The 24,183-nt window shown below is 46.0% G+C and overlaps 2 protein-coding genes across 2 annotated transcripts in view; both read left to right on the top strand.

Moving 5' to 3' along the window:
* Window positions 1–24,183, top strand: part of LOC311137243 (rab GTPase-activating protein 1-like) — a gene marked incomplete at its 5' end in the record, with an annotated part of 195,819 nt that overhangs the window by 71,978 nt on the left and 99,658 nt on the right. The window contains 2 exons of the mRNA XM_084171626.1: window positions 5,336–5,429; window positions 5,798–5,948. Coding sequence (XP_084027752.1) covers window positions 5,336–5,429; window positions 5,798–5,948 — 245 coding nt within the window. The remainder of the gene's footprint in view (window positions 1–5,335; window positions 5,430–5,797; window positions 5,949–24,183) is intronic.
* On the top strand, window positions 17,673–18,788 carry LOC311137244 (G-protein coupled receptor 52-like; the record flags this gene model as incomplete). The annotated part of the gene is made up of 1 exon (XM_084171628.1): window positions 17,673–18,788. The coding sequence occupies one exon, from the start codon at window positions 17,673–17,675 to the stop codon at window positions 18,786–18,788; it is 1,116 nt and encodes a 371-aa protein (XP_084027754.1).

The following is a 24,183-nucleotide window of genomic DNA, read 5'->3' as shown; positions in this document are numbered from 1 at the left end:
TTTATTCTCTATAAGTACAACAGTAAATACAAAACTTTATTTTACCTTGGTACCGGCCTCAAGGCCTTCGTCAAAAAGCTCTGACGAAGGCCTTGAGGCCGATATGTAAAGCTTAATAAAGAACAGTGATATTAGCAAGAGCAGCGTGCGGGTTTCTCTTTTCTCTCATGTTATTCAATTGTTACCATGCACCTGCATCAATGATAGCTCAGATGTGCGAGTACTTGAAATTTGAACCTTCGTAGGTACATCTTAAAGATTTGTCTTATCTATAATAATATATGGCGGTGGATAAGAAGTATGCATACGTGTGCATACGTGTTTGTGTTGAAGCACCACAAGGGGGAGTGTGCTGGCTGAATGAATTAAAATGTGTCTTAAAGTAAATCTGGAACTGCACTTTTCACAAATAAGCTTTGAAATGCAGTAACATGCAGTTCGTAATGTCACCGCTAGGTGTCAGCCTCAGCATTTGTCTTGAGTAGAGTTACTACATTTTACATTTTAGTCATTTAGCAGACGCTCTTATCCAGAGCGACTTACAGTTATTGAGTGCATACATTTTTCATACTTACTACAGTTAAAGCCATGTAAACAAACATTTTCTGGCAACCTCTCAATGAGAACTCATTATGACAAGGGGACACACTCTTTTCACGCCATTTCGCTCGGTGGGCGGTGCTATACGTCACGATGGGCGTGGGTTTCAAAGGGCAAGGACTGTCCGATGCGCGTCCACGTACAACCGAGAACACTCCGCCTGGGACCTCATTCATAAACTAAGCTATGGTGGGTTTATAGTTTACAATTTTACTTTCATATTAGTACATCATTTTGCTTTATTTGAACTAACGATAGCTAGCTACTAAGTGGCTGGACCAGTTTTCCCAAAATTGATGTGTAACGTCAAGGTTTGCTTGCTAGCCAACCAACAACTCAATTCCGCTATCAAGCCAATCTACTAAATTTAACTTACTGAAATATAGATTTAATCTCATTTAACTGCAATTGGTTAGTCAACATGCAATAATACCTGTGTACTGTCAATCACTGAGATGAATTATTTGCTTTACGTGCTTAATTAAAATCTATATATTAATCTGATATATTTTGGATGTCCTTGGTCTAAGTTATTTGTTCAAGGGTTTTACATGAGGCCAACTTCATCATATTATCCTGGAGGACTACTTACACACCCAGTAAGCACCCAGTCACATTACTTTGCGCGAATGCTATCTCTCAACTTTAAACAATGCCGTGAAAGTTATTTAAAATGCTCTTCAAAGAGGTAGGGTTTTGGACGTCTTTGAAAGATGGGCAGGGACTCTGCTGTCCTGACTTTAGGGGGAAGCTTGTTCAACCAATATCCACAACGGTGGATATTGCTCGTCCGTCTGCCTGAACTCTAGCAGGCTTGTAGCTACGCGTGCATGTTGCAAATGCCAAACTCAATCAACTTTCATTTGTGCCTAAATCTAAATGAAATAAACATTTCCAAACGTACAGTTTGGAAAGAAAATGCTCTCATTACTAAATGTATTTTAACATGTTTTTTTTTTTTACACACAAATATTTGATTCAATAAAATATTTTAATCAGTCTTCTTCCTCAAATTAAAGGGATGATGTTAACATCTTTGCGTGTGGGAGGGTATCTGACTGTATTGGTCCTCAACTCGTGGCTCAGACACTTCATTCAGGACAAATTGACTTAGCCCTGAGTTGGCCTAGCCCGGAGCAGGTTAGTTCTGAAGGATTCGTTGCCATAGATGGATTGGTTGTTTAGCAACAAAACCGCAACTATGGGGCAAAACAGCCTGGGTTGGCTTAGATTTGTTGACAACATGTAAACTATATTTAATCTCCAATGTGTATTGAAAACAAATACATTTGCACAATGAGCACTTGTTGTCTCTCAGATACATCCTTACAGTGGTTGGTTAGCTAGCTAGTGAGTTTTTGCCATATTAGCGTAGACATGACCTCAGTCAAAACACCTCAAAACAAGACATGGTATCAAGAACAAGATAAAACTAGCTGAAACGAGTCACCTATGATTCTCCACATGGCAGCTTCTTGTCATTGTTGCTAGCTATCTGGCCATCCAGAATCACAACAACAGACTTCTGCCCCATTGAAGCGTGCACATTTGTTTTTCGTGACGTTGTCAGCTAACCTGTCTATAGAAATGTACCTGGCTAAAAAGTGAGCCACTTTCGTGCTACCGGTTATCCCGAGTTGAACTCAGAGTTGACCAAAGTTACATCGCTAACTCCTCAAACCTGATAGTATAGGGCAGGGCTTGACAATAATGACAATCATGTCCAAACCAATGCTGCCCCCCACACTTAGGTTGGAGTCATTAAAACTTGTTTTTCAACTACTCCACAAATGTCTTGTTAACAAACTATAGTTTTGGCAAGTCGGTTAGGACATCTACATTTTGTGCATGACACAAGTAATTTTTCCTCAGAAAAGAAATGTAGACCTCCACAAATCTGGTTCATCCTTGGGAGCAATTTCCAAATGCCTGACGGTACCACGTTCATCTGTACAAACAATAGAACGCAAGTATAAACACCATGTGACCACGCAGCCGTCATACCGCTCAGGAAGGAGACCCGTTCCGTCTCCTAGAGATGAACGTACTTTGGTGCGAAAAGTGCAAATCAATCCCAGAACAAGAGCAAAAGACCTTGTGAAGATGCTGGAGGAAACAGGTACAAAATGATCTATATCCACAGTAAAACGAGTCCTATATCGACATAACCTGAATGGCCGCTCAGCAAGGAAGAAGCCACTGCTCCAAAACCACCATAATAAAGCCAGACTACGGTTTGCAACTGCACATGGGGACAAAGATCGTACTTTTTGGAGAAATGTCCTCTAGTCTGATGAAACAAAAATAGAACTGTTTGGCCATAATGACCATTGTTATGTTTGGAGTGAAAAGGGGGAGCTTGCAAGCCGAAGAACAGCATCCCAACCGTGAAGCACGGGGGTGGCAGCATCATGCTGTGGGGGGTGCTTTGCTGCAGGTGGGACTGGTGCACTTCACAAAATAGATGGCACCATGAGGAAGGAAAATTATGTGCATAAATTGAAGCAACATCTCAAGACATCAGTCAGGAAGTTAAAGCTTGGTCGCAAATGGGTCTTCCAAATGAACAATGACCCCAAGCATATTTGTGGCAAAATGGCTTAAGGACAACAAAGTCAAGGTATTGGAGTGGCCATCATAAAGCCCTGACCTCAATCCTATAGAAAATGTGTGGGCAGAACTGAAAAAGCGTGTGCGAGCAAGGAGGCCTACAATCCTGACTCAGTTACACCAGCTCTGTCAGGAGGAATGGGCCAAAATTCACCCAACTTATTGTGGGAAGCTTGTGGAAGGCTACCTGAAACGTTTGACCCAAGTTCAACAATTTAAAGGCAATGCTACCAAATACTAATTGAGTGTATGTAAACTTCTGACCCACTGGGAATGTGATGAAAGAAATAAAAGCTGAAATAAATCATTCTCTCTACTATTATTCTGACATTTCACATTCTTAAAATAAAGTGGTGATCCTAACTGACCTAAGACAGGGAATTTTTACTAGGATTAAATGTCAGGAATTGTGAAAAACTGAGTTTAAATGTACAGTATTTGGCTAAGGTTTATGTAAACTTAGTATATACTTATTATGGACACAGTATGCTTTCCAATAGTTATCTTGTTGTTATTAATTGTTGTTAGTTGTTATTAGTCCCATCCTTCAGCTCCATTCAACCCCTCCCATCTATCATCCATATAGGAGTTCTATTTGCCATATATTTTTCAACTGTACTGTGATGTTTCACAAAAGTTCTGAATCCTTCTACAGTGCTATTTGCAGAGTTAGCTCAAGGTAAATGTTGCAATTCTTCATCCATTCCTGGACCTGCGACCAAAAACAAGCTACTTATGGACAGTACCCAAACAAATGATCTAATTATTCTGTATTTTTGCAGCAACATCTGCAGAGCTGGGATGGTTGTATCCCCCATATATATAACATTCTATTGGTGGCAAGAATTGTTTATAATAATTTTTATTGAAAACATCTAAGTTTTGAATCCGGCGTCATTTTGCATATCATGTCACGCCCTGGCTCTGGGGACTCTTAAATGTTGAGCCAGGGTGTGGACTTGTTATGTTTAGTTTTCTATGGGTTTTGTTCTAGATCGTTTATTTCTATGTTGGCCAGGGTGGTTCCCAATCAGAGACAGCTGTAGCTCGTTGTCTCTGATTGGGGACCATACTTAGGCAGCCTGTTTTCACTAGTGTCAGTGTGTGTGTGTAGAGTCAGTATAAATGTGTCTGTGTGTGTAGTGTCTGTGTGTGGAGTATCAGTGTGCATGTGTAGAGTCAGTATAAATGTGTCTCTGTGTGTAGAGTCAGTATAAATGTGTCTGTGTGTAGAGTCCTGTGAGTGTGCATAGAGGGCCAACTCAGATAGTCCATGTAGGCATTCTGTTAGCTATTTAGCAGTCTTATGGCATGGAGATAGAAGCTGTTCAGGAGCCTGTTGGTGTCAGACTTGATGGACCGGTACCGCTTGCCGTGCGGAAGCAGAGAAAACAGTCTATGGCTTCGGTGGCTGGAGTGTTTCACAATTTTCTGGGCCTTCCTTTCACACCGCCTGATATAGAGGTCCTGTATGTCAGGGAGCTCGGCTCTAGTGATGTTCTGGGCTGTCCGCACCACCCTCTGTAGCGCCATGCAATCGAGGGCCGTGCTGTTGCCATACCAAGCACTGATGCAGCCAGTCAAGGTGCTCTAAGTGGTGCGGCTGTAGAACCTTTTGAGGATTTGAGGGCCCATGCCAAACCTTCTCAACTTCCCGAGGGGGAAGAGATGCTGCGTGTGTGAGTGGATCATTTTAAGTCCTTGTTGATTTGGACACCGAGGAACTTGAAGCTCTCGACCCACTCCAGTGCAGCCCCGGAAGTCTCTTTGGCTAAATAGCTAGCGGTTAGTGGATGTGATGTCTGCTCCAAAGCCACTCACTGTGTGTGTGTGTGTGAGAGAGAGAGAGACAGCCAGGTCCGCTTCAGTCCCCCATCACACTGTGTGTGTGTTAACATGGGAACAGCTGTAAGTAGGAATCACAACTTGCCTTTCTCCTCCTCTGTTTTCCTTACTGTCTGAAGAAAGTGTCAAAACTCCTAAAGAACATATTTTTTAAATAATGGTCATGCTGCTCATAATGCAATACATGCTTGTTCCCAGTGATCCATAAGCGATTCACACTGGGTTCCGATAGTAGTTCAGTCTTATCTCACCTCCTCCCATTGGGTCTTGTCTCCTGCAGATAGTGACAGTGAGATCTCCAGTGGGACCGGTGATGTGTCCAAGGACTGCCCTGAGAAGACCTTGGAGTCCTGGGGTGCAATCCTCAACAGATGGTAAGACTCACTGAGAGTGTGGCGGTCGTGATAACCACCGTTCAGTAAATAACAGCTTCATAAATTGAATAAGGAAACCGATTCAATGTGTTAATCTGAAGTGCCCCATTTGTTCTTCCACTACACGAGGAGAATAATGAAATTGTAGCATTAGCATTACCACACACATTGCTTTCATATGGTCACGATAATGACATTATTGTAATAAGGGTCCTCCATTCTAACCCTAATAAACACCAGCTTCAGGAGAGTAACATTAATAATTAATGTCCCTGCCCATGCCTGCACTGTAGATGGCCTTAGCCTGCTGAGTTTGGCTGTTGTAAGAAGAGTAGTTTCTTAACTCTCTCCTGTGTGTTGTGTGTCAGGCATGGGAACCTGTCTGAGCGGCCTAAGGGCCTGACTGCGCTGGTGAAGCCTGGGGTCCCTGAGGCCCTCAGAGCTGAGGTCTGGCAGCTCCTCTCAGGCTGCCAGAGTGACCAGGCCCTGCTGGAGAAATACCGCATCCTCATCACCAAGGTAAGGAGGAGAGAAATATACTCTCACACACACACTCTCTCGCTCTCACACACACTTGCTCTCTCACTCACACGCTCTCACACACACACACGCTCGCTCTCACACACACGCTCACTCTCACACACACACACGCTCGCTCTCTCACACACACTTGCTCTCTCACACACATGCTCACTCTCACACACACACACGCTCGCTCTCTCACACACACTTGCTCTCTCACACACACACGCTCGCTCGCTCTCTCACACACACGCACTCACACGCTCGGTCTCACACACACACACACACACACACACACACGCTCGCTCTCACACACACACACATGCTCGGTCTCACACACACACACACACACACACGCTCACTCTCACACACACACTCGCTCTCACACACACACACACACACACACACTCTCTCTCTCACACACACACACACACACTCTCTCTCTCTCTCACACACACACACACGCTCGCTCTCACACACACGCTCGCTCTCACACACACACACACACACACACACACACACACACACTCGCTCTCACACACACACACTCTCACACACACACACACTCTCACACACACACTCTCACACACACACACACACACTCTCACACACACACGCTCTCACACACACACGCTCGCTCTCACACACACACACACACACACACGCTCGCTCTCACACACATGCTTGCTCACACACACACACACACACACACACACACACACACACACACACACACACGCTCGCTCTCACACACATGCTTGCTCTCACACACACACGCTCGCTCTCTCTCACACACACACACACACTTGCTCTCACACACATGCGCTCGTTCTCACACACATGCTTGCTCTCACACACACGCTCGCTCTCTCTCTCACACACACACGCTCGCTCTCACACACACACACGCTCGTTCTCACTCACACACACGCTCGCTCTCACACGCACGCACGCTCGCACGCTCGCTCTCACACACACACACACACACTGACTCTCACACGCACACTTGTTCACACACCCACACTCGCTCACACACGCACGCTCGCTCGTTCACACACACGGACACACAATCGCTCACACACACACACACACTCGCTCGCTCACACACACGCTTGCTCGCTCACACACACACACACACACACACTCGCTCACACACACACACACACACACTCGCTCAAACACACACACACACACTCGCTCAAACACACACACACACACACACTCGCTCACACACACACACACACTCGCTCACACACACACACACACTCGCTCTCACACACACACACACACACACACACACTCGCTCACAAACACACACACACACACACACACTCGCTGACACACACACACACACTCGCTCACACACACTCGCTGACACACACACACTCACACACACACACACACACACACTCGCTGACACACACTCACACACACTCGCTCACAAACACACACACACACTCGCTGACACATACACTCGCTCACTCACACACGCTCGCTCACACACACACTTGCTCACAAACACACACACACACACACTCGCTCACAAACACACACACAAACACACTCGCTCACACACACACACACACACACTCGCTGACACATACACTCACACACTTGCTCACACACACACTCGCTGACACACACACACTCGCTTACACTCATACTCATACTCACACGCACGCACACACACTCGTGTACACACACGCTCGCACACACACGCTCACACATACACACACACTCGCGCACACACACAGACCACCAAGGTAAGGACACACACAAATACTGTTTCACTGAAATGCCTATTTATCGACAATCTCGAACACAAGGATGTTAACAGATACACCGGATACACTCACACCTCTCTCAAACACACACATGCTGTGCTCAATTAATTACATGCTCAAACACACACACTCACACACAATCATTGATTCCCACATGCATTTTTATGTACAAGTTTCAAGTTTCAACTACACTCACTCAAGCTCTGTTGTCTTAAGTGTAGAGTTTGTGAAATTGCGCTCAAAATGGCTGCAGGTTGGGTGTGATGAAAAATGGAAGTGTTGCAGAAATGCACCTTTTCACAAATATGTGTACTGTATAACCATCATGCAAATTGTCATTTCGAGTGCAGAGATTGAGACAATCTCTGAAGACGTCGGTGTAAAAAACACTTGTCACACTCATCAACTTGGTGTTGTGAAAGTGTGATGGGGCTCTAAATGCACATACCCTGCAGGGAATCTCTCTCATAACTAGTACAGTAGTTGTCACCTTGCAGTTGTCCCTCTGGAGAGACTCAATGTCTGTCACAACTGGCCAGTAAAGAGCCTGCCATTTTAGAATTGGAAAACTTAATTGTCCTCACAATTTGGAAATGTGTCTTTGGCTTTACAATAACATGATTGACATAGAAACGGCATTAAAAAAACATCAGCAGCATCTCTTCATCAAGATCATTTCAGTTCAACTTGAATGTGGATAGTCTGATCCCACAGAGCAGGGTTGGTGTTGAAGCTAAGTCTCTTTATGTTTCTCTTGGAGGTATGCTGGTTCTCATGCTAAGTATGGATGATTGCAGGAATTTTCCCGCAGTAAAAAGCACTATTGTCAACTTTGTCACAATTGAACACAGTCCTCGTGGTGAAAGCTCTCCAAAAATGTTTGTAGATTTTGTGTGACAATGGGATGGGAAAGGGTGTCTGACAACAACACATATAGAGCATCAAATCTACACTTAAGAAAAGGGTCAAACTCTAATAAAGAACTACACACTAGAATTTCTTAAAAGCTTACTAATTTTAACTTTAGCTTAATATTTAATTTTCATTTTCTCTGTGCACAAGCATATTTAGTAGAACAGAAGTCATGTAAATGCAGTTAACTATATTTCTGCAACCTGCAATCCTGACCTCAATGTGCAGTAAGTGTGGTACTAGGCAGTAGCTCAGTCAGTGTGTGACACTCTTCACTACACAGATCACTGGTCCATCACTCAGTGTGGAGACGATGTGTCAGACAGAGGCTAGTCCTATCAAACCCATGTCCCCTGGCACTAAAACACCACAGCTAATGTATAGCATCCTCCTCTATAGTCTGGCCAACAGCTGACCCCCCGACAGCCCGTAGCTGTTCCCCGACAGCCCGTAGCTGTTCCCCGACAGCCCGTAGCTGTTCCCCGACAGCCCGTAGCTGTTCCCCGACAGCCCGTAGCTGTTCCCCGACAGCCCGTAGCTGTTCCCCGACAGCCCGTAGCTGTTCCCCGACAGCCCGTAGCTGTTCCCCGACAGCCCGTAGCTGACCCCCGACAGCCCGTAGCTGTTCCCCGACAGCCCGTAGCTGTTCCCCGACAGCCCGTAGCTGTTCCCCGACAGCCCGTAGCTGTTCCCCGACAGCCCGTAGCTGACCCCCGACAGCCCGTAGCTGACGCCCGTAGCTGTTCCCCGACAGCCCGTAGCTGACCCCCGACAGCCTGTAGCTGTTCCCCGACAGCCTGTAGCTGACCCCCGACAGCCCGTAGCTGACCCCCGACAGCCCGTAGCTGTTCCCCGACAGCCCGTAGCTGTACCCCGACAGCCCGTAGCTGTACCCCGACAGCCCGTAGCTGTACCCCGACAGCCCGTAGCTGTACCCCGACAGCCCGTAGCTGACCCCCGACAGCCCGTAGCTGACCCCCGACAGCCCGTAGCTGTTCCCCGACAGCCCGTAGCTGTTCCCCGACAGCCCGTAGCTGTTCCCCGACAGCCCGTAGCTGTTCCCCGACAGCCCGTAGCTGTTCCCCGACAGCCCGTAGCTGACCCCCGACAGCCCGTAGCTGTTCCCCGACAGCCCTTAGCTGTTCCCCGACAGCCCGTAGCTGACCCCCGACAGCCCGTAGCTGTTCCCCGACAGCCCGTAGCTGACCCCGACAGCCCGTAGCTGTTCCCCGACAGCCCGTAGCTGTTCCCCGACAGCCCGTAGCTGACCCCTGACAGCCCGTAGCTGACCCTCAGTCCAAATTAATCTTGACTGGTGTCGCTCGTCTCTCCAACAGCTGGTAGATCATGGCGAATAATCCATTTTGGTGAAGCAGCCATGAATGTAAAACCTCCTAGCTAATTCCAAGTGACTGTAATGTATTGACGTTTTTTTCATGAGGACATGTGAAGAGGTTGACTAGGCGACAGCCTCTCACTTTTATGTGTAATACAATACTCATTCCCCCCAGGAGGAGAAAGTGCTTGAAATACGACGCAGTAATCAATTGCCTGAAATGGAGTGATTGGAAGAGGGAGAGAGAGAGCGGGAGAGACATAAAATGGAGCCATAAACAAAAGGTTACTGCTTGCGCATGTGGCACAAAAAATACATAAAAATAAAAGCCAAGGATGCGATTCAGGCGAAATGACTGAATGAAAGAGAACAGGCTCCTATTTTCACATGTACTGTATTTATACTGGGCTGTTGTCGTCTTTCGCCTGGGGGTGTAAATTTACCCCCGCCACGCACCTTCTCTCTCTCTCTGTCTCTGTCTCTCTCTGTGTCTCTCTGTCTGTCTCTGTGTCTGTCTCTCTCTCTGTCTCTCCATCTGCCCCAGCCGCCTTGCCTCCCACAGAGTATGAAAATAGCAGCAGTCCAGATGAGCTGCTAAATATACCACTATACTAGTTTACGTAAGGCAGGTTATGTGACACGGAGAATCGCCTGGTGAGCGCTCACTCATTCATTGTAATTCTTTGAGTAGGCTCCCTTCCTTATTGGATGTAATGATATTGATAGAGGGGTTGGCCGGTGCTAATAATAGCCAGATAAAAGCCCAGGGGGTGGTGTTGGGGGGAAGGGAAGGGAAGTGGGACATAGTGTTGAGGCTCGATGATACCCACATTATGAATTGGCCTGTTTCCACTCGGTGATGATTCTAATGCTGATTGAAGCCTAAGTAAGTGAGTTGTGGCTGGTTATGGGGGTATTGATGTTGTAAACCAGGGCGAATTTCACTCGACTTTCTGACGGTGACACGCATTTGAATGCTTGCACGTGGCTCTTGGACAAAATGACACAAGGCTGGGTGGTAATGCAGGGAAAGGCATGCCTTGGGAGGAGAAGAGGGCTGTTCTCTCCTGTTGTGTATGTGATGCGTAGAGTCTTTTTTGGGGGAGGGGGGCTCTCAGTGAATGTTTCTGGTAGGACAGTATAACAGTTTAAGGCATGTTATCGGGCAAGTTACCATTGAGTACCAAAGCTGGTACTCAGGTGTCTTGGGTACAGACAAACAAATCCTGTCTTTTGCGCTGCAAAAATTCACTTTTTGACTGAAGTATTCTGACTTTGTGAATCAAAAAGAAACTTGGATGAATGTAATTTCAAACAAGCATTTAGATACTCTTTTCACAGTTGCAGTGATTCACTAAACCGTTTTCATTTTTTTTTTTAAGTTTCTTTAAGAGCCTGTATTCATGGATGAAACATGAAAAACGGCTCAAGTCAGCATTGGCACAGACTGTCTCAGTCTCAGGGGTAAAATTGTTCTCTTCAGAGGTTGTGCTACATTCAATTCTCACCTGGATTCTACTAATGCAGTCTCTTCCACTCAGGCCCGCAATTAAATCAATTTCGGTCTTCATGAAGCATGTCATTAAATCTTTCTCAAGGTGCTACAGCTACATTTTTATGTACAGTCATATTTGGCCCACACTCCAGCTAGCTTTGCAGTGGCATTTAGTCAGAGTCTGCAATCAAAGGTAGCACCAGCAGTGTGGAGAGTGGGGCTAGAAGTAATCAGACACCCACGTGTTCTAACCCACAGACAATGCTGTACACTGGGATGAGCTGCCATGGAAACATGCTTGGATTTATTGGGTTCGTTCTACATGTGATGCTCTTCCGTGCCCATGTTCTGTTGTGTCTATATGTCTGATTTAAACCCTTCTAATGCGTTGCTCCCGGATACTGGCTTGGCTTTGATGGACATTGCCACAACTTGGTTTGGAGGCAAACAGAGCTAAACTCCCATTGATTGCCCTGAAAAATGCTCATCCCGAAAGGCTATGTATATAAACAGATCTTGAGTTAGCTTCTTTCTTGGTCAATAGACTACTTGCTAGATTAGGTGTTAAGATAATTTCATTAAGATGGAATTTTGGTGACATATCCATTTAGAGGCAATCCTGAATTGCTGCATGTCTCTTGCATTACTCTTTCAGCCTGTGCAGGTGATATGGTTATGTTTATCTCTTTTCATTCCTCATATTGAAATAAGACTTCCGCTTCTTTAAATTCCATCAAATTGATTTCTGGAATTCCTCTGGGTTTCGGCCCAGTCTTCTCTGGCATTGTTCCAGCCCTAGCCTACATGTGTGTTCAGTTTCCTAGCTGCCATCCCTTTCTGCATGAGAAGTGCCCTTGAGCTCAGTGGGTGTCTGTCACTCATAATATCCCCCTCAGTGTCTCCAGTCCAGCTGCACTGCTGGGCCACAGCCCACCCCCCCAAACCACCAATCCACCCCCCATGCATTCTTGTTCACAGCCCCACTGCAGCACTACATGGACCGTAATAAAACCAGCTCAACTCCCATTAACACAGCCAGTAGCCTCCAGTCACACAGCCTAGGTGCCTCCATTAACGCGGCCCCAGTAGCCTCCATTAACGCGGCCCCAGTATCCTCCATTAACGCGGCCCCAGTATCCTCCATTAACGCGGCCCCAGTATCCTCCATTAACGCGGCCCCAGTAGCCTCCATTAACGCGGCCCCAGTAGCCTCCATTAACGCGGCCCCAGTAGCCTCCATTAACGCAGCCCCAGTAGCCTCCATTAACGCAGCCCCAGTAGTCTCCATTAACGCAGCCCCAGTAGCCTCCATTAACGCAGCCCCAGTAGTCTCCATTAACGCAGCCCCAGTAGTCTCCATTAACGCAGCCCCAGTATCCTCCATTAACGCAGCCCCAGTAGTCTCCATTAACGCGGCCCCAGTAGCCTCCATTAACGCAGCCCCAGTAGTCTCCATTAACGCAGCCCCAGTATCCTCCATTAACGCGGCCCCAGTAGTCTCCATTAACGCAGGCCCAGTAGTCTCCATTAACGCAGCCCCAGTATCCTCCATTAATGCAGCCCCAGGAGTCTCCATTAACGCAGCCCCAGTATCCTCCATTAACGCAGCCCCAGTAGTCTCCATTAACGCAGCCCCAGTATCCTCCATTAATGCAGCCCCAGTAGTCTCCATTAACGCAGCCCCAGTAGTCTCCATTAACGCAGCCCCAGTATCCTCCATTAATGCAGCCCCAGGAGCCTCCATTAACGCAGTCCCAGTATCCTCCATTAACGCAGTCCCAGTAGCCTCCATTAACGCAGCCCCAGTAGCCTCCATTAATGCAGCCCCAGTAGTCTCCATTAACGCAGCCCCAGTAGCCTCCATTAACGCAGCCCCAGTAGTCTCCATTAACGCAGCCCCAGTAGTCTCCATTAACGCAGCCCCAGTAGCCTCCATTAACGCAGCCCCAGTAGTCTCCATTAACGCAGCCCCAGTATCCTCCATTAATGCAGCCCCAGTAGTCTCCATTAACGCAGCCCCAGTAGTCTCCATTAACGCAGCCCCAGTAGCCTCCATTAACGCAGCCCCAGTAGCCTCCATTAACGCAGCCCCAGTAGCCTCCATTAACGCAGCCCCAGTAGCCTCCATTAACGCAGCCCCAGTAGTCTCCATTAACGCAGCCCCAGTAGTCTCCATTAACGCAGCCCCAGTAGTCTCCATTAACGCAGCCCCAGTAGTCTCCATTAACGCAGCCCCAGTATCCTCCATTAATGCAGCCCCAGGAGCCTCCATTAACGCAGCCCCAGTAGTCTCCATTAACGCAGCCCCAGTAGTCTCCATTAACGCAGCCCCAGTAGCCTCCATTAACGCAGCCCCAGTATCCTCCATTAACGCGGCCCCAGTAGCCTCCATTAACGCAGCCCCAGTAGTCTCCATTAACGCAGCCCCAGTAGCCTCCATTAACGCAGCCCCAGTATCCTCCATTAACGCAGCCCCAGTAGTCTCCATTAACGCAGCCCCAGTAGTCTCCATTAACGCAGCCCCAGGAGCCTCCATTAACGCAGCCCCAGTAGTCTCCATTAACGCAGCCCCAGTAGTCTCCATTAACGCAGCCCCAGTATCCTCCATTAATGCAGCCCCAGGAGCCTCCATTAACAGTGCACGCCATGCTTTGTCTTCACCCCATGAAGAATCAATAACCTGAAAAACAGATGTTATTTCTCTTCAGAGAAATGTAGTTCAACTGGGATGTTTCAAGGCGTTTGTTTGTTCGTTTTTTTTGGTGTTTTTTTAGCCGAACAGATCTGCTCGCTCTTCTTAAGATCAGTGTGTTGTGTTTGTATGGCCCTGGAGCCGTGCTGTTCCCAAAACTCCTCTGGTTATGAATGTGAAGGCCACATCACAAAAGCTCTTTGCCCGTCCTCGGGACAGGCTGAGGCCCAACCAAGAGCAATACTGGGAATCGAATGAACTTTCCTTCACATAATATTATAGGCTAGGAGCTTGATGGGGAAAATAAGTTGTGTACAACACTTCTCCCTAGAGGAGGAGGAGATGATGATGATGATGATGATGAATCTATATAGCTACAATGCTTACAGTATTACATTTTTTGTAGTGGATAAAGCATAATTCAATGACGGCTATTTATTTCAATTACCCAAGTTATTGTACTTCCTTTTGTATATTTTCACTACACTATTTATTTGTTGAATGACCTTGACATTTAACCTTCAATTCTATGCAACCTGATTTTGTGCTCTGTGGAGAGCGTATGGTAATTTCTCATTCAAATCTCCTTTTCTGATAACGCCTGTTGTGAAGCATCAGCGCTAGGTCGACCTTGGCTTTTTCTCTCGTGTGCCACAGCAGGTTTGTTTTCATAATGCTTCGATTATTGTACTCTTATTGAGCAGCTCGACACTGATCTCCCCATTCTGAGGCCCTCTTACCTCCATCTCTCTATGAGTGTTTGCCAGTGTTAGTGTGAGCTACTGTACGCTACAGTGGCCCAGCAGTGACAAAGAGCCCGGACAGCAGCTGTCTGCTTGTCCCAACACAGAGCCATAGTGGGGGGATCAAAAGGTTTAGGGGGGGGGGACAAAGAAAGGGATTAATACCATTGTTTTTACAGCCCTCCCCTTTTTTCTTTTTCTCTGCAAAATAATTATTAGCGTAGCCTTCTGGTTGTGACTGTTTTTCATCAGTAGTCCAAATGGACAGCAGGTTATTCACTTCACCATTCCATTTTCTGTTCTTCTCTAGCTGGGAACCTCAGCATTCAGTTATTGAGAGCTTGTGGAAGTTGCTTTAAAAGCATAGGTGTTGTTTGTCCTAGTGTTTCAGTATTGTAGAGGTTAGTTGAGCCTGAACTCGGTAATGGTACACAGACCATTTACCTCTGAAACTGCCCTCCTGCCTCCCCAATTTGCCGCCGCTTGTTACACTTTGTTGTCTGCCGGCGAAGGATGATCCCAACTAACTGAAATGCCTGGCAACTGTAACTAAGGGGCAGAAATGGCTGGGCTTGGTCAATGGACAGGGGGCTAGAGAGGAGAAGCAAAGTGGGGGGGAGGGGGCTAGTTAATAGAAAATGGACTGAGAGATTAGCCTAGTCATTTCGTAATAGGGAACATGTCCAAATTTAGCTCTCTGAAAAAAGAGTTGTGGGGAGAGAGAGAGAGAGACTGGGTATTGTGGCTGGGTTGAGAGAGGACCTCAGGTGGAGCCTAAATGGGAGGGGGTGAGAGAGAGCGGGTGTATGAACGGAGACCATGGTTCAGAGAGAACGAGAGAGCCAGAGGGAGGGAGGGAGTGAGTGAGTGTGTGTGCAGGGTAGAGAGAGCAAGATACAGAGAGAGCGAGAGCGAAGGGAAAGGGAACTGTAAGCCAGTCACAGTATCTCCTTCCCACTGCACCAGCGGTGATGGACAGCTCCTCTCCTCACCTCTCTTCAAAAGGTTCCTGTTTATTTTCAGTCGCGCTAGCTTTGTCTTCTGTACTTCACTCCAGAAATTGTATTTCTGGCTGTTCAGTTATTTCTTTGGCGCAAGCTCAGTTCGGCTGACGGAAAGGAAATGGGATTAGAGACAGAGGACAGCACTGGAACTGTGACTTAAACTGTGACTGTCTCTGTATTGGTGGAGTGGTTTCTCTTTTTTTGTGCCTGGGTTTTTGCTACGAGGTGCAGACGTATTGAGTGGAAGAAAGAGTCGAAAGGCCAGAAAGCCATGCTTCCCCTAAACAAAAGCTCATTTGAATGGACATGTATAAGTAATAATATCAATAGTGGAAACAAGAGGGGAGGCTGACGTAAAGAGCTTTCACCCTTGGCTATTTCGGGAATGTCACTGACAAAATGGAACCACAGACAAGTTCACGGGATAAAGAAGCAGAATGCAGATCCCACACCCATCGCAGCCCGCGCCCTGAAAAGGATTTCTAAGGCGACACAGTCTGAGGAGCTGAGACACTTAGATGGCCTCTACCGGCTCCAGTATCCATTGATCAGGATTGTGTGGAAGACTCTTGGCAACTCCAACATTCTTTGCCTCAAAAATCCTCTTTACAACCAGCTTTTGCCTCTCTCACAACCTTGAGGACGAAAGTTTCAGAAAAGTGCGTGGATTGGGATTTCAGAGACCAAAGCCTGATTTGTGGCTCCAGCGCACACGCGTGCACACATAACAGAATACGGATTTTGCTGCGCCTTGTTTGGCCTCTCTCTGACTGGGGAGCATTGTAAACATAATTCCCCCAGTGCTCTGTGGAACGAGAGCTGTGACATTATCACCCGCCAGAAGCCCCGTGTTTTTCTAGCGTGTCTGTGTTTTGATTCGGACAATAGCGGGGCATACATGGGGTCCACACTCACTACTTCAAAATAAGAGGATGCATACAACAAAACTGAAAACGATCTGCTGCAAGCCGAACTTTAGAAGGGACTTTATTGGAGGTAAAAATCAAACACAATGGCTAATGTGGATGTAAATTCTCGATTTTCCGATCTGCTCTTTTTCTGACGCTAAACAAGCTATTTGAAAGCCAAAATGGCATCCTTGCGGTAACAGTAAATGTTTTAATACTATTTTCTCTTATCTATAGTCTCAAAATAGGAGTCACATGGTCCCTGTCTTATTTAATCAGCAGTAGGATCTGCACCGGAGCGCCGTGTCTGCCTGCCTGCCTCATGATTCTTCCCCACATGCCGACTACCCTGCACCTCCTATGCTTTTTACCCTTGTGAGGACAGCCCCTGCCCCCAGCCCCTAGCCACCCAGAGGCAGCCCTCCTTAGAATCAGGAGATGTGGCCACAGACTGTCAGGGAGCGCAGTGGGGATCCCTGCCGCCGGGATAGATGCCTGGTGTAGCATCAGCATAACTTTTTCTGTTTGTGGAGGGAATATATATTTTTTTCTTTCTTCAACAATAACCCCACTGCCTCTAAGCATGACTGATCGGAAAAGGAGAGCCGAGCTGGCAATCTTGCTTTCCCGTAGGCCGTATTGATTTTCGTCAAAGTCAGTGTTCATTTGATTGAGACCCAACTATGTGAGAGCAGAGGTGAAAGAGAGAGAGAGCGAGAGCGAGGATAGAGCTCTGTTTGCTGAGGGAGGCTACAGACAGCGGGGGTAGACAGGTCTCCAGTTACAGGCCATCTGCATCGCAGGTGGCACAGCACAAACCTGACCCACCTGGACCGCACCCAGAACAATGAACCAGTCAGCGCTGACGACAGACCTGGTGCCCACTGCCAACAGCAGCCTCATGGGCCCAGACACCAACCACTCCTGCCCCCTGGGCTGGGGCCAGAACGAGGGCCTGGAGGCCTGCGTCTTGGAGACTGCCGTCATCGTACTACTGACGGTGCTCATCATCGCTGGAAACCTGACGGTGATCTTCGTGTTCCACTGCGCCCCCCTGCTGCACCACTACACCACCAGCTATTTCATCCAAACCATGGCCTACGCTGACCTGCTGGTGGGCCTCAGCTGCCTGGTGCCCACCCTGTCCCTGCTACACTACCCGGCCGGTGTCCAGGAGCCCATCACCTGCCAGGTCTTCAGCTACGTCATCTCGGTACTCAAGAGCGTCTCCATGGCCTGCCTGGCCTGCATCAGCATGGACCGCTACCTGGCCATCACCAAACCCCTGTCCTACAACCAGCTGGTGACACCGTGCCGGCTCCGTGGCTGCATCGCCCTCATCTGGGTCTACTCCTGCCTGGTGTTCCTGCCCTCCTTCTTTGGCTGGGGCAAGCCAGGCTACCACGGAGACATCTTTGAGTGGTGCGCCCACTCCTGGCCCACCTCGGCACTCTTCACAGGCTTTGTGGTGTGCCTGCTGTACGCACCCGCCGCCCTGGTCGTCTGCTTCACCTACTTCCACATCTTCCGCATCTGCCAGCAGCACAACCGGGAGATCAGTGAGAGGCGGGCACGCTTCCCCAGCCAGGAGATGGAGGCCGGGGAGGGCGGCAGCAACAGCGGCGGGGGGCACCACACGGGTCACGGGCCTGACCGGCGCTACGCCATGGTGCTCTTCCGCATCACCAGCGTCTTCTACATGCTCTGGCTGCCCTACATAATCTATTTCCTGTTGGAGAGCTCCCACGTGCTGGACAGCCCCGCCCTGTCCTTTGTAACCACCTGGCTGGCCATCAGCAACAGCTTCTGCAACTGCGTCATCTACAGCCTGTCCAACAGTGTGTTCCGCCTGGGCATGCGTCGCCTCTCGCAGACGCTCTGCTCCTTCAGCCACTGTGCAGCCGACGACAGGGACTTTGGAGAACCCAAACCCAGGAAGAGGCCAAAGTCCTGCTCCATCTGAGGCGTTGGAGGCTATTGTTAGAGAAGCTACAAATTTCAAAGGTTACATCTTTACAAAGCTGCTGAGCATTCAATTGACAGGGCTTTCCCAAAGAAAAATAATTTAGGCTCTGACGGTGTGTTTGAAGAATACCAATGACTTTGCTGCAGTCATGCCAAGTCATGATTTATGTGAATGCTGAGAGAAGCTAGATTTTTTTTTTTTAAGGTTTAGTTTCTGAACAACTAAGTGGACGAGAGATTGGCACTACATTTTGGCTTTAGACCTGCGAAGTGGGGTTTAGCTGGTAACCTCCTATCAAATCAAAGTTTATTGGTTGCGTGCACAGTTTAGCAGATGTTATAGCAGATGCAGTCAAATGCATGCGTTACTAGCTCCTAACAGTGCAGTAAAATGTCAAACAAGTACACAAACAAATATAAAAACAAGAAATCCAGAAATGTCCGAACGAATCAAATTAACCCAAATATCAGTAATCCATATGCTGTACATGTACTGTATGTACATCCTTATGTACAACATCGTTCGAACATGGTTATCTCAGGCTTTGACGTTTACATTTTTTTGTTTCTCGTCAGTCAGGTTAAGTAAAGGACAAAGTTAGAGGTCCCTCCAAAATGGAGAAACACTTTCCTCAAACATTGATGGTGACTTCATGATTTTACAGTCTGATTTCACAGGATTGTGGATAAAAAATGTATTGAATTTGAATGCCAATATTGGACTGCTACTATAGATCTGTGTTCTTAGTAGGCACACAAAGACTGAATTATTACAGACAACATCAACACGTAATCCTCATTTGCATACACTCCCTTTAGGAGTTCACATGTGCGTGCAAATGGCTGACTATTCACTTACTGTATATACATGCTCCTTGACAATGGTGGCGCCCACCACACTGATGTAAATAACAACAGATAGTTAGTTGCCTTGACCTGTTATGACAAAGTTTTGCAGAGTTTGCAGAAGGTTTGTTAGCATACACAACATTGTTCAGTGTGGAGTGTTAAAAGACGGTCAGCCCTAAACAGAGAGACGTGGCAGTCAATTTGACGAGTTAAGCAATCTCTTAAAAAATACAACCCCACGCTGGTTTAGTTTTATTAGATATTTCTATATTTTGACGTGAAACTTTTTTGTTTTTTAAAAATATTTGTCAATGCCTCAGATACAGTAGCTGTTTAGGAAAAAGAGTGATTGGTGATGTCCACTAGTGAATACTCCTCTCTTTATCTTTGGCTGCTCATCAGAGTTCAGAGAAATCTGCTCCACTCTACTTCAGCATCAGCTTCATATGTATGACCCTGTCCCCTTACCTTTTCCATGCTTAGTGCAGAGACTGTTCCATTTTTAGGGCCTTATTGTACAAACTGCATTGTGCACGTGCAGTAAATGCTCCATAAGGACTGGTTGTGTATTTTGCTGTTTGATACAGCACAGGTGTAGACATTCCAAGTTTTTCTCGTACATTCCCAGAATGGCCTGTTTTTTTTTTTTATAGATCATGTTGAAGGATCCAAATAAGCGCACATTTTCAGTAATACCCAAGGCTATTGTGAGATGAGATCCCTCTCTATTCTTATGGTGTAGGCCATTTGTAGTTAGACCTGTGTTCATGTAGTCAGTGTATCTTTGACCGTGTGAAAAACAAGCAACACAGCAAACTAAACTCTCTCTATCGTGACTGTTTATGTTCAACATTATGCTGCTTATCCTGTGAAGTCATTCCTCCTTTTGCTTTACAGATTGTTCTGTATATGTGCCTAAAGATATATATTTTTCGGAAAAGATATCACAAAGATTTACATTCTGTTCTTCTATGTGGTTACAAGGACACACTGCACTTTTTTTTTTTTTACACTGGCTGCGTGACATTGAATTTCGTAACGTGACCTTCCTTTGACTTGACCCAAGATCCATCAAGCATTTGCAGTAGTACCATCTTGTTTCAACACCTTATCAAATCAACTTTTATTTGTCACATGCACCGAATACAACAGGTGTAGGCTTTACTGTGAAATACTTACGAGCCCTTTCCCAACAATGCAGAGTTAAATGCAAAAAGGAAATGGTAACACAATAAAAATAAAAATAACTAGACTGTATACAAGGAGTACCAGTACCAACTCAATGTGCAGGGGTATGAGGTAGTTGAGGTAATTGAAGTTATATGTACATGTAGGTAGGGTTAAAAGTGACTAGGCAATCAGGATATATAATAAACCAAGTAGCAGCAGTGTATGTGAAAGTGTGTGTGTGTGGCGTCAATATGCGCATGTGTATTTTTTTGTGTGTGAGCATACAGTGTACAAAACATTAGGAAGACCTTACTAATATTGAGTTACACCCCCCCTCCCACCTCCATGTTGGGGCATGGACTCTACAAGGTGTCAAAAGCGTTCCACAAGGATGCTGGCCCATGTTGACTCCAATGCTTCCCACCGTTGTCAAGTTGGCTGGATGTCCTTTGGGTGGTGGACCCTTCTTGATACACACAGGAAAATGTTCAGTGTGAAAAACCCAGCAGCATTGCAGTTCTTGACACACTCAAACTGTTGCACCTGTCACCTACTACCATACCCCGTTCAAAGGCACTTAAATATTTTGTCTTGCCCATTCACCCTCTGAATGGCACACATACACAATACATGTTTCTCAGTTGTCTCAAGGCTTAAAAATCCTTCTTTAACCTGTCTCCTCTCCTACACTGATTGAAGTGGATTTAACAGGTGACATCAATAAGGGATCATAGCATTCACCTGGTCACACACAGACTACATGCCCCCCACCCTCTCATTATTATATTTATTTTCAGTATCTCTCTTAAGAAATCTACCATCATTCCATGCCATTTAAGGCAGTAACACATTTTACATTTACATTTTAGTCATTTAGCAGACGCTCTTATCCATTATTTTTATTTTTTCATACTGGGAATCGAACCCACAACCCTGGCGTTGCAAACGCCATGCTCTACCAACTGAGCTACATCAGGCCATTCCCTCCCCGACGCTGGGCCAATTGTGCACCGCCCCATGGGTCTCCCGGTCGCGGCCGGCCTACGACAGAGCCTGTATTCGAACCAGGATCTCTAGTGGCACAGCTAGCACAGCCTTAGACCACTGCGCCACTCAGGAGACTGAGTACCATAATACCAATGATTTATTATGGTTGACTCTGATTCTCTCTAGAATTACCCACAGATAGTTATTTCTGTTTGCACACTAAAGCAAGTCACGAACATGGAGAAAAAAATACTTCTCACTTGCATTCAAGAGAGTACAACAAACAATGTGAGATGTTTATACATGGTAAATCAATATTGTTGACTAGCTCAATTCGCTTTAGGTTTTGCTTTACAGTAAATCTACTGATGGTTTCATGTGATTTAGTTGGTTACACTTACCACAGTAACACTAGTGGAATGTAGTTTCATTCTAACAATATGCCACTTTTACTCTCATTTTAGTTTTTAGAGAGCCGTCTGTGGTTACTAGGTAGTGTGTAATTACCTAACCGTTATACAATTATATTGACACTGCAATAAGTAAGTGTTACCCAATTCATTTAGTTTCTTTTTAGTTAGTTTGTGGCTTAGCTTTAATTTAGTTTCCATCCTTTTTTACAGGTAATTTCTCTGCCAGTAGTTGTATGAACTGAGTACTAATTCAGTAACACTGGGTTTTTTTATACCCATGTGCCACTAAATATTCACCTTTCCACATGTCTATTATAATGACCAAACTAGTTTCTAATTTATTTCTGAAGTGATGGAAATGCAAAACTGTCAAAAACAACTGACTTAAAGTGCATTCGTTAGGGTGTTGTATCTTAAAGATGTGATTTATTACAGTACAACGTCTTTATTTATTATTATTCAAAATTGATATGTTACTTGTTTAATAGGAGTATGTATAGTGTCTGTTTTGTGTTCAGGCAAAATGCTAAAACAATCTAAAACACATACCTTTGTGTTAATTCAACTAGGCTGCTTTATATGACGTAAGATGTTTTTGATTAGACGATAAATCAAGAAATTACACTATCTATTTTTTTATTTCTGAGATCTTGTCAAATGCTATGGTTTTGCTGTTGCTGCCAATCCAATAAAACTGATGAAAAAGGAAAATAAAAAAATCCAGTAATGTTGCTTTTGTGAACACTGCCTTGAGTTGTTCATGTCTCTAGTAACATTTTACTGGTGCTGAGTTGTACTGTACTTTAGTAAAATTATTAAAAAGCAGGCAATTATTGAAAGGGTGATTCACTTGGCCAGTTTCTGGGATATATACATAAGGTAAATAACTTTGAAGTGAAATATTAACTGACATAGTTAACTAACTGACCTTTAGTATGCTAATGCCGTAGCTGTTATATATGGTCTGTAGGGTTGTTTGTAACAGAGTTCATCACTAGACAGAGGATCAGCCTGCCTTTTACTGCACTGCACTGCACTGCACATCGCACACAGCAAGGCATGCGCTCTGGCTGGGGCTGGATTTCCAAAGGTTACTCTGCCTGCAGCCTCTGAAGGGAAATAAGGTATGTGCAGTTAGAGGGAACATAATGTGACCTTTTTCCCTTCATCAAATGTTTGTCTGGTCACAGAGGTCTTTGGACTTGAGGAGGTCATGAATAGACTATGAATCAATTCACCCTTATAACGACCACTTCTCTACATTTTTTAGATTTCACTTATTTAGTGGGTGCGCTTATCCAGTGACTTATTTAGTGCATTAATTTTAAGGTAGATAGGCGAGACAACCACACATCAAAGCCAAAATCTTCTCTATTCTCCTTAGTTGGTAGTTAAAGGAAAGTTTGGTTGCGCCGTGCGGAAATCATGATAATGAAGCTTCATTTGAAACTCTTTACTTTTGTGGTGATGCATGCAGAGGTTAAGCGGTGTGCACCATGCGTACACCTGTATACGGTACCGGACCCACAGGGGGCTGACCATAATGGACCTTTTTAATGGACAATGTGGACTGAGGCTATGCAGGTACTTTGCCCTTTCCTGACATTGTAGATAATGCACACCATAGAGAGGCGCTCGTTATTTGGCAGCTCCTTCGTTATCGCCTCGCTGCCGCCGGGTCTTATTTCACTGAGGAAAGCTGGGGCAGGAGCAATTTGCCTGTTGAAATTTATACATTCAACTCTTAAATCTCAGTCAAGTGGCTTACACTCACTCTATTCCCCTGGCGGAGGATGTTTTGATTAGCCGGGCATTGAACCAATTCAGACGGTTTAGGGAAATGTTTTTCTGCGGCTACGCTGGGTAGCACTTTAATATTTTGTCTTCTTCTTTCAAATCAGTCCCTCCTCAGACTGGTGTTGAGCATGCAGAGAGCTGTGGCAGACATTTTCACGTGCTCTCAGATGACTGTCA

Source organism: Coregonus lavaretus (genome assembly GCF_964263955.1).
Source record: "Coregonus lavaretus genome assembly, chromosome: 11".
In the NCBI taxonomy this organism is placed as follows: domain Eukaryota; kingdom Metazoa; phylum Chordata; class Actinopteri; order Salmoniformes; family Salmonidae; genus Coregonus; species Coregonus lavaretus.
Note: the sequence above shows the minus strand (reverse complement) of the source record. Positions and strands in the feature narration are given on the sequence as shown.